The sequence below is a fragment of the Mirounga angustirostris genome, unplaced genomic scaffold (assembly GCF_029215605.1).
Source record: "Mirounga angustirostris isolate CCGP_5_RB_7025 unplaced genomic scaffold, mMirAng1.0.hap1 SCAF_8, whole genome shotgun sequence".
NCBI lineage: Eukaryota > Metazoa > Chordata > Mammalia > Carnivora > Phocidae > Mirounga > Mirounga angustirostris.
In genome coordinates this window covers 3406143-3417451 of record NW_026991716.1, presented here as the reverse complement: position 1 = coordinate 3417451, position 11309 = coordinate 3406143, and the positions used below count along the sequence as shown (strand labels likewise).

Below are 11309 nucleotides of genomic sequence, written 5' to 3'. Positions count from 1 at the left end.
CTTAACAGCTTGAAAACTCGAAAGAACCCGTTAGTAGAACCAAAGGTCGTTTTGGAGTGCTGGATTTTTACCGAGATTCATGGTACACGTACATATAGGTAAACACCTCACATATATGGTAGCTTATGCACAGCCTTCAGTGATCATTTGAGTGGCTCTGAAAAGAGCCTTTGGTTTTTCTTCTCCAAACGTTCAGGTCACTCACTGGGATTCAGGGCTTGGAAATTACTTGCTCTGGACTTTGTGGTGGTGGCTCTCGGTCTTCTTGGGCAGCAGCACGGCCTGGATGTTGGGCAGGACGCCGCCCTGCGCGATGGTGACGCGGCCCAGCAGCTTGTTGAGCTCCTCGTCGTTGCGGATGGCCAGCTGCAGGTGGCGCGGGATGATGCGCGTCTTCTTGTTGTCGCGCGCCGCGTTGCCCGCCAGCTCCAGGATCTCGGCCGTCAGGTACTCCAGCACGGCCGCCAGGTACACGGGCGCGCCGGCGCCGACCCGCTCCGAGTAGTGGCCCTTACGGAGCAGGCGGTGGATTCGGCCCACCGGGAACTGCAAGCCAGCTCTAGACGACCTGGATCTCGCTTTAGCGCGTGCTTTGCCACCCTGCTTCCCGCGCCCGGACATAACTGAGCGCACTGCGGGAAACTACAGCAGCTAAAGACGCTACTAGGCCTATTTATAGCCTGACAGTAGGTTGTGATTTGCTATCTGATTGGCTGATGGCCGTCTAGCCAATCAGAAAGCCCGGCCAGAATCACCTCATTTACATTCACGCCACCACCCATTAACCAATCAGATGGTGTCTGCTCGATGTGTCACTTCAGGGCTGTGCCTATAAATACTGCTCTCGCCAGGCTTCAGTGCTCTTCGCTTGCTTGGGGCTGCTTGGAGCCGCTAGAGCTGTAACTGGAGAGCTGTAACGCTATAGAGCTGTACACTCATCATGCCGGAGCTGACGTCGAAGGGCACGACCATTTCCAAGAAAGGTTTCAAAAAAGCTGTAACCAAAACTCAGAAAAAAGAAGGGAAGAAGCGGAAGAGATGCCGTAAAGAGAGCTACTCCATTTACATCTACAAGGTGCTGAAGCAGGTGCACCCCGACACTGGCATCTCGTCCAAGGCCATGAGCATCATGAATTCCTTTGTTACTGACATCTTCGAGCGCATCGCGGGCGAGGCGTCCCGCTTGGCGCATTACAACAAGCGCTCGACCATCACGTCGCGGGAGATCCAGACGGCCGTGCGCCTGCTGTTGCCCGGGGAGCTGGCCAAGCACGCCGTGTCCGAGGGCACCAAGGCTGTCACCAAGTACACCAGCTCCAAGTGAGCTTGCCAAGTAAGCGTCCTCAGTTAATCTAACCCAAAGGCTCTTTTAAGAGCCACTTACATTTCCTGAAGAAGGGCTGTGGGCTCTCTGCTGACAGGGCACAGTCCCTAGATTGTGCCCAGCTGAGAATTCAAAAATCTTGTTTCTGAAACAGGTAAAAGTAGGTGCTAGTTCTATTTGAATAGTGAGACTTGTTCAGCCAGATTAGGGCCCGACAGTGGTGTGGAACTATTTGCAACTGAAGCCGATTAAGTACTGTCCCCAACGGGCCGAGATTCACATTACATTCTAGGGCTACCAGTATTTTTCATGGGATCCCTGAGTGTCTCCATACGAGCAATGCTGTAAGCGAGTTTGAAAAGCATTTGTAATCTGTACATGTGGATGGGGTTGGGGAGACCAGGCTCACAAGGGATGCAGCAGGGTTTTGTTTAAAAATTTTATTTTAGCACAGCAGGGCAGACAGGGACAAGCACAAGGCCAAACAGCCTGAGGCAGGGCTGGATCCCAGGACCCTGGGATCATGACCTAAGCAGAAGGCAGATGGTTAACCAACTGAGCTACTCGGCCTTTTGCAAAAATCCTCCCTATTAGAAGATAAGGGCCTGAAGCTGTGGAGAGCTCTTGGGACCCTAGGGAAGTGTGGCCTGGAGAATGTGTTTTGCTTCCTGTTTACTGATGTGCATGAAAGAATTTGTCCTATACACTAGCCTAGCTGCCCTCAAGCTGCAGTTTGAGGTGCTGTCTCTTGGCTTGAGGTCTTCTATGTTACAGGTTTGTAGCCCATTATTTGTAGAGAGCATGTTGACCCTGGAATGTGTAAATGTCACCATGAGGTATTTCATATTGGAACTAACCTGGCTAACCACAATCTGCTGGTAAACAGTAACTTTAACTGAATCTCTTCCCTTTTTACATTGCTTTTCTACACCTTATGATCACTTGTTCTGTCGGTGTTTGTGTTCTGTATTACTGCGTCATCTGGACTCTTAGAGAAGAGACCCAAGTATTGAAGTCCATGTACGACTGAATTCAACGACAAAAGAAAGGGATCAAATTACTTCCAGTAAACCTGTGATTTAGCTGGAATCCTCAACTTAATTTAAAGCACTTTTTTATGATTTAGAAATGTATATATATTTGCATTAAATAAACTTTAGTACCACCTGATCGTGCCAAGCCTGACGCGGGTTTTACTTCAGATTATGTTTTGGCTGCAAATAACAGGAAGTACCAAATGAATGAGCTGATACAATCAGTAATAACACTAATCAGGATGCCCAAAGGCAGAGAAACTCCAGGAGTGGGATGATCAGAGTCCTGGCTCATTGCCCTGATTGCCTCAGCTCTTCTCCACACCGACTTTACCCTCATGCTGGCCACAGTTCCAAGTGTTCATGCAGATGGGAGGAAGTAAAGGCAGGAAGAGACAGTCTATTTCACTGAGCCCCTGAGAGCAAGAAAAGCCTTCCCTGAGGACTTTCTTGTCCCTTTTCCTTTTTTTTTTTTAGAGAGAGAGAGTAGGGGGGAGGGGTGCAGAGGGAGAGGGAGAGAGAGAATCCCAAGAAGACTCCCCGCTGAGTGTGGAGCTCCATCCCACAATCCTGAGATCACGACCTGAACTGAAACCAAGAGTCAGATGCTCTCCACGGACTGAGTGACCCAGGCACCCCTAGAAAATAACTGTCTTTTTAATACCTGAAACTGAATACATTGGAATTCTCTTTTCTTGAAAACTTTGGTAAAATTCCTCTTTTCAAACTTCTTCCGTTGACAATTCTTTGGCCATTTTCCCTATTCTTTTATGAAACTTTTGTTTAGATTTGCTAATAATTTGTAATAAGTTTTGGTAAATTATATCTTACAAGAAAATCATTTAAAGTTACCTTTTAGAGATAAGCAAATTGGTATCTAGTGATTTTATCTCCACTGTTTGTAACTATAAATTCTTTATTATCCCTAAATTTGTGTTTGTTTTCTTGCAAACCCCATCAGTTACTGGCTAATCTTTTATTTTTTAAAATGTATTTATTTGCTATTTCTTTACTTTTGCATTTATTAGTTTTACTGTAATGAAAAAGCTTAAAAACGGTTTTGCCATTTCTCTTTTTCCTAAGTGTTTTTTTTCCAAGTTTTTCATTATTTAACTTTTCACCTTCCACTGACTCACCTTATTTTTATTTTTCCTAGCTTCTTTAGTGGGGCGCTTACTTCTAGAGACAAATCTCACACTGCACGGTTTTGATATAAGTGAATTTCAGTTATGACAGTTCGGTTAAATAACGCCAATACCAACAACGCAGTACAAATTTCAATAGTGAATAGTTGCATCAATTACAAACTTCAGTGCTGGATCTTCAGTTCATAAGTCACTGCACAAATGATAAATGCACATTGTTTTTTCATGTGACCTATCATATCACTTATTTATCTTAAAGATTTTGTCAGAGAGCACAAGCAGGGGGAGCCTCAGGCAGAGGGAGAGAGAGAAGCAGGCCCCCCGCTGAGCAAGGAGCCTGATGTGGGGCTCGATCCCAGGACCGTCGGATCACAACCCGAGATCAGAAGACCTACCCACATATATTACAACTAAGAGCCTACAGTCTTTTGGGAAATGTGGGTGGCTCTTAAAAGAGCCTTTGGGTTATAAAGTTTGTCTGGTGCCTGGAGTCGTTTTACTTGGAGCTGGTGTACTTGGTGACGGCCTTGGTGCCCTCGGACACGGCGTGCTTGGCCAGCTCCCCGGGCAGCAGCAGGCGCACGGCCGTCTGGATCTCCCGCGACGTGATGGTCGACTGCTTGTTGTAATGCGTCAAGCGGGACGCCTCGCCCGCGATGCGCTCGAAGATGTCAGTAACAAAGGAATTCATGATGCTCATGGCCTTGGACGAGATGCCGGTGTCGGGGTGCACCTGCTTCAGCACCTTGTAGATGTAAATGGAGTAGCTCTCTTTACGGCATCTCTTCCGCTTCTTCCCTTCTTTCTTCTGAGCTTTGGTTACAGCTTTTTTAAAACCTTTCTTGGAAATAGTAGTGCCCTTTGAGGTCAGCTCTGGCATGGCTGGCAAACAGCTCCAATGTGGCCAACAACCCGCACTTGAGAAGGCCAAGTGTGGTATTTATAGGCACAGCGCTCAATGACGTGTTCGGCAGCCAACATCTGATTGGGCAATGGGTAGTGGCGTGTTTGTAAATGAGGTGATTCCAGGAATGTTCTCTCATTGGTAGACTATCAGCCAATCAAATAGCAATTCACAACCTACCATTAGACTATATAAAGGCCGGGCACCTGACCCAACGGAAATTTTCTCCGTTATTACACATCTGTTCTCAAGCTATGTCCAGACGCGGCAAGCAAGGCGGCAAGGCGCGCGCCAAGGCCAAGACGCGCTCGTCGCGGGCCGGCCTGCAGTTCCCGGTGGGCCGCGTGCACCGCCTGCTCCGCAAGGGCAACTACGCCGAGCGGGTGGGCGCCGGCGCGCCCGTCTACCTGGCGGCCGTGCTCGAGTACCTGACGGCCGAGATCCTGGAGCTGGCGGGCAACGCGGCGCGCGACAACAAGAAGACGCGCATCATCCCGCGCCACCTGCAGCTGGCCATCCGCAACGACGAGGAGCTCAACAAGCTGCTGGGCCGCGTCACCATCGCGCAGAGCCACCACCACAAAGTCCAGTGCAAGTAACACCTCACAAGCAGTAAAGCTTAGGGAGTGAAAACAAACCCAAACTGAACCAAATGCTCTTTTCATAGCCACTCACATTTTCTGAGAAAGAACTTAAGATTTATAAAAAAGTTATAAAGAACAGTAACAGATTCACCCGCAACAAATAAGGATTTAATTGACCACAACTCTTAACAGGACGCTGAAAATTACCTAATTAAAGGTGACTGAGGCCTCTGAAGCAGTTCACCTTAATGCGCAGTAATTTTTACAATGGAACTTTTTTAGTCCTGCAGAGTAGATAGAGCAACCATCTAGCAGACTCTTGGGGGCGGATGTGCCATTCTCCTTGGGAAAAGAGCAAACTTAGATTAGGGCTGTTGTGACAACAACAAACTTAGCACCAAACAAGGGGTATGGCTGGCCTTTTGAGACTTTGTGGATCATCAGAACATTGTGACTCTATTCCATGGGGTCATCAACCCAATCCCACCCTCTGCTGCTAGAATCCATAAGAGGGCAGTGAGATAGGCTGGTCTGTCACTTACGGTTTCTTCTCTTGCCCCATGGGTCCTTTAAAATCCTGAAATTTATCAGAACTGGACCACATTTTACTTTCTACCTAGTAGAAATAAAACTGACATCTCTCTTCCCATCCTAAGCTATACTTTCTTACACAGTCCAACTAAACTCATTAGTATGTTAATCAACCAATAATATATGACCATCATATAAGAATGGCACCAAATAACACAATGCTGGACATAAGAACTAAATTTGTTGCATTCACTGGAATATAACAATATTATTAGATCACTGACAGTTTTCTCTTTAAAATCTGGCAGCAAAATTTGGGATTCCTCAGATGAATCTCCTCTACCTTTGTTATCACAGAGAAATTAAATCCTACATGATATGTCATTTCAGTCCTAACACCTTTCTTCTGATTCTCCTTAATCCCAACCATTCAGGTTCTGCTTAGATTCTAGGCTGCTATCTGTGTTCTTTCTGGGCAATTTAGGATCTTATATCATCTTAAGGGCCCAGGTAGGGCCTAAATCCAATAATAAGTGTCCTTATAAGAGACCCAAGAGAAGACACAGAGAAGGGAAGATCATGTGAAAGTCGAAGGCAGAGACTGGAAGTGATATGGCTACAAACCAAGAAACACTAAAGATTCCTGGAAGCCACCAGAAACCAGGAGGGAAACGTGGGACAAATTCTCTCTCTGAGCATCCAGAAAGAAGCAGTTCTGTTAACACTTGATTAACTTGATTCTCCTTGCCAAAACTATACAAGAATAAATTTCTGTTTTAAACCCCCCAGTTTGTGATAATTTGTTATAGCAGCCATAAGAAACTAATACCCTCTCTTTTAAGAGGATGCAAAGACAAGCTATAGACTCAAAGAAAATAGCTTCAAAGCACATATCTTACAAAGGACTAGTATCTAAGATATATAAAGAACTCCCAAAACTCAACACTAAAAAACTACTCAACAATCCATTTAAAAAATGTATGAAAAACATAAATGGACATTTCACCAAAAAAGATATACAGATGGCAAATGAACACATGAAAAGGTGTTCAATATCCTATGTCATTAGGTAATTTCAAATTAAAATCACAATGAGATGCCACTACACACCTACTTGAATGACCAAAATCCAAAACACTGACACCACCAAATGCTAGCTAGGAGCTGAAGTAACAGAAAACTATTGTTTATTGCTGGTTGTAGTGAAAAATGGTACAGCCACTTTGAAAGACACAGTTGCTTATAAAAGTAAATGTTAGCCTACTATTTGATCCAGCAATTATCTATCTATCTATCTATCTATCTATCTATCTATCTATCTATCATATATATGAGATATATATATACAGATATATATCATATATCTATCATATATATATACACACACACACATATATATATATTTCCCAAATATTTATAGCAGTTTTATTCACAATTCAGTTCAATAGATGACTGGATAAATAAACTATGGTACATCCATACAAGGAAGTATTATTCAGTGATAAAAAGAAATGAGCTATCAAGCCATGAAAAGGCAGTAGGAATCTTAAAAGCATACTGTTAAGTGAAAGAAGCCAGTCTGAAAAGATGACATACTGCATGAGTCTAATAACATCCTGGGAAAGGCAAAACTATAAGAACAATAAGAAAGATCAGTGGTTGTCAGGCTTTGGTGTAGGAGGGGGCAGGGAAGAAGAGATGAAGCACAGAGGATTTTTAAGACAAGGAAACCATTCTCTATAATACTATATCGTGGGCACATGACATTATGCATTTGTCAAAACCCACAGAACTAACTGCACAACACAGAGTGAACCTTAATGTAAATTATGGATTTTCATTAATAATAATGTACCAACAGAGATTCATTGATGTGACAAATGTACCACACTAACATAGAGGCAGAGGAGGTATATGGGGTATATGTACTTTCTGCCCAATTTTTCTGTCAACTTGAAACTGCTTTTTAAAATAAAGTCTATTTTTTATTTTTTTTAAAGTTTTTATTTATTTAAGAGAGAGAAAGAGCGTGTGAGAGAGAGAGAGATCACGAGCAGGGGGGAGGGGTAGAGGGAGAAGCAGACTCTCTGCTGAGCAGGGAGCCTGATGCGGGGCTCCATCCCAGGACCCTGGGATGGACCTGAGCCAAAGGCAGATGCTTAACCGACTGAGCCACCCAGGTGCCCACAAAGTCTATTTTTTAAAAAACAATCCCAAAAGATTACCTCCTATATAATTCAATTTACATAACGTTCTTGAAATGACATAAAGAAACAGAAACTGTATTAGTGACCCAAGAGTCAAGAGGGAGTGTGGTTGGCAGAGAAGTGTCTGTGCTATAAAAAGGAAACATGAGGGATCCTTGCTGTGATGGAAGTATTCTATATTGATTATATCAATGTCAACATCCTGGTGGTGATATTGTACTAAGTTTTGCAATATGTACCTTTTGGAGAAATGGAGTAAATGCTACATGGTATCTGTAATATTTTTTTTACAACTGCATGCGAATCTACAGTTATCTCAAAATAAAGTTCACTTAAAAATTTTTGTAGGATGCAATTGAAATCATGCTGAGAGGGAAATCTAGCACTAAATGTTTGTATCAGAAAGGAGAGAGTTCTCAAATCATTACTACAAACTTCCACATGAAGATATAGAAAAAGAAGAGCAAAATAAGTTCAATGCAAAAAGGAAGAAAGATAAGAAAAGAACTCGGGGCACCTGGGTGGCACAATCAGTTGAGTATCTGACTCCTGGTTTTGGCTTGGGTCGTGATCTCAGAGTCAGGAGATCCAGCCCCGAGTTGGGCTCCACGCTCAGCATGGAGTCTGCTTGAGTTTCTCTCTCCTTCTCCTTCTGCCCCTCCCACTTTTGCTTTCTTTAAAATCAGTCAATCAAAAAAAAAAAAAAAGGAAGAAGAGAACTCAATGAGATTAAAAACAGAAAAACAATAGAAAAACCGTGGCAACAGAATGTCTTAGAAAAATCAATACAATTGAGAAACTCTACCAAGACTGATAATAAAAGAGAGAAATTACCAATCTCAGAAATAAAACAGGATATAACAGACCATTAAAATGATAATAAGGGAACACTGCAAGCAGCCACAAATTAGAAAGATTCATCTGAGATAAAGAAGAAAAATGGAATACTCTTATAACTTTTAAAGAAATGGAAATAGTAAAAAACTTTCACTCAAATAAAATCTGTAGACCCAGATGGTTTCAGTAAAGAATTCTACCAAATGTTTAAAGAAGAAATAGCACTGATTTTACACAGTCTCTTCCAGAAAATGAAAGAACACACTTCCCAACTGAAGTTGATTCTAAAATTAGCCCAATACTAAAATCATATAACATAAAAACAGTACAAAATAAAACTTCAGACCAATATCCCTTACGAACATAGAAAAGAAACAATAATAGCACGTCAAATCCAATAAAGTATAAAGATCAGGGAATGCAAGACAGGTTCAATATTCAAAATCAATCAGTGTAATCTACATTAACAGTATAAAGAAGAAAACTATGATCATAGTAATGAATGCAGAGAAAATGTTTGACAAAATTCACTATCCTTTCCTGATTAAAAACTCTCAACAGAGTAGGAATAGAAGAGAACTTCCTGAGTCTGATAAAGGACATCTACAAATACCCTACAGATATCATACTAATGAAGAGAGAGTCAATGCTTCCCCGTAAGATCAGGAACAAGGCAAAGATATTCATTATCACCATTACATTCAACTTCTGAAGTCCTTCATAGCACAATAAAGCAAGAAAAAGAAATTAAAGGCATATGGATTTGAAAATAGGAAATAAATCTCCTTCTATTTGAAGATGATGGGATTGTCCATGTGGAAAATCAGAAGGACTCCACAAAAAACAAAACAAAACAAAACCAGAACTCCTAAAACTTAATAACTGAAATGTGAAGGAACTATAATATCAAACAATTTTGAAAAGAAAGAATAAAGTGGGAGGAATCACTCTCCCCAGTTTTAAGACATATTTTATAATATGGTAATCAAGACTGTGTAGTAATAGGAAAGAGATAGATAAATAGATCAATGGACCAAAACAGGGAACCCACAAATAGTCCTACACAGGTAAGGCCAGCTAGTTTTTGACACTGATGAAAAAGAAATTTAAGGGAGGAAGAATAATCTTTTCAACAAATGATGCTAGACCAATAGGCAAAAGTAGGAAACTCAACCTAAGCCCTACACCTTTCACAAAAATTTGCTCAAAACTGATGGTAGATTTAAATGTAAAATGTAAAACTGTAAACCTTTTAGAAAGAAAGAGAAAAATCTTTGGGATCTAGAGCTACGCAAAAAGTTCTTAAACATACCAAAACCATCCAGGAGAGAAAAAAAATTGGTAAATTTCATCAAAAGTAAAAATGTTTGTTTTGTGAAAGTCCTGTAAAGAAGATTAAAACGACAAACTACAGACTTAAGGAAAATATTTACGAACTATAAATATGACAGAAACTTATATTTATAATATATAAAGACTTTTCCAAACTCAATAGTAAAAAACCCCCAAATTATCCCATTAAAAAATGGGCAAAACTCACAAAGAGACATTTCACAGAAATTAATAAACATTAACATTAATAACCATTAGGGAAATGCAAATTAAGACTGATGGGATATCAATATATATCTATCAGGCAACTAAAATAAAAAATAGTGACAACATTGAATGCTGGCATAAATGTAGAGAAATTCCATGTCTCATACATCGTTGGTGAGAAAACAAAATGGTATAATCACTTCGGAAAATGTCTTGGCAGTTTCTTAAAATGCAAAGCGTATGTTTACCATATGATCCCGTACTCCCAGTACTGAGCATTCATACCAGTGAAATGAAAACTGACGTTTACACAAAGACATCTATGTTCACTGCAGGGTTTGGGTGGTTTATTTTTGTTTTGTTTATTCTATAACAGCCAAACTAGAATGTCCTTTAAAAGGTGAATGTTAAACCAGCTGTTATTTATCCCTACCATGTAATACTACCGAGCAATAAAAAGAAAAGATACCGATATATGCAACAACCTGGATGCACCTCTGAGGAATTTAAATTTCATGAAATTATAAATTTCATTTATAGGACATTTCAAAATAAAATTATCGAGTGTTTATTAGTGCTCACTTGCATCTGGTGTCCTTGATGGTCATCACACAGGAAACACCCATTTGATGAAAGAACGTCAAGGTCTGAAGCAAGCCTTTGCTTCCGGTGAGAGTGCCCAACACGACCCCAGGGTAGCAGAAGAAGCATGCCTCCCCCAGCTGCCCGGGTTCCCCAGGAGAACCGATGCCCCACTACCATCGCTGAACTTTAGGGCAAAGTTGCTTTAGGATCTCGCCCAACAAATAAAACTCCTGTTTGCGGTCCTCGCATTTCTCATCGCCTTCCCTAGAGACTCAGGAAAACCCCTTAGACAATCAAGAGGAACACAAGCTGCCCTCTAAGGCTGACGCCTTTCAGGGACTTGGTGGAAGGGGTTCATTTATAGTCCGTGTATTCAAATGAGGTTTGAAATAACCAGGTCTGATTGGACGAACGATAATAAGAGAATATACGTAAAAACAGGACGGCCCGTTGGACTCTCTGGTTGGACAGATGCCTAGGCGACCTCAGCCAATCAGAACATCCCCCAGTGAAGTTGCCGGAGGACCCTTCCCTTCAGTTGTGCCTTAAGTGCTCTTATTTCTGTTCCCTCTGTTTTTGCAGGTGGGAAGCAAGTGGGCAGGGCTGACAGCAAGGTGCG

At 41.8% G+C, this 11309-nt stretch overlaps 3 protein-coding genes across 3 annotated transcripts; 1 reads left to right on the top strand and 2 right to left on the bottom strand.

Annotated features, from left to right (window-relative positions):
• Positions 1 to 225: 225 nt before the first annotated feature.
• On the bottom strand, positions 226 to 621 carry LOC123837170 (histone H2A type 1-H). The gene has a single exon (XM_045866089.2). It carries the CDS (start codon positions 619 to 621, stop codon positions 226 to 228), a length of 396 nt encoding a protein of 131 aa, XP_045722045.2.
• Positions 622 to 910: 289 nt separating this feature from the next.
• On the top strand, positions 911 to 1324 carry LOC123842329 (histone H2B type 1-A). The gene has a single exon (XM_045871686.3). It carries the CDS (start codon positions 941 to 943, stop codon positions 1322 to 1324), a length of 384 nt encoding a protein of 127 aa, XP_045727642.1. The 5' UTR covers positions 911 to 940.
• A 2675-nt stretch (positions 1325 to 3999) lies between these two features.
• LOC123842327 (histone H2B type 1-A-like) lies at positions 4000 to 4383 on the bottom strand. The gene has a single exon (XM_045871684.1). It carries the CDS (start codon positions 4381 to 4383, stop codon positions 4000 to 4002), a length of 384 nt encoding a protein of 127 aa, XP_045727640.1.
• Positions 4384 to 11309: the final 6926 nt, after the last annotated feature.

Bases quoted from the DNA above. Each gene is read 5' to 3' on its own strand.
- LOC123837170 (XM_045866089.2), bottom strand. From the start codon at position 621: ATGTCCGGGCGCGGGAAGCAGGGTGGCAAAGCACGCGCTAAAGCGAGA.
- LOC123842329 (XM_045871686.3), top strand. From the start codon at position 941: ATGCCGGAGCTGACGTCGAAGGGCACGACCATTTCCAAGAAAGGTTTC.
- LOC123842327 (XM_045871684.1), bottom strand. From the start codon at position 4,383: ATGCCAGAGCTGACCTCAAAGGGCACTACTATTTCCAAGAAAGGTTTT.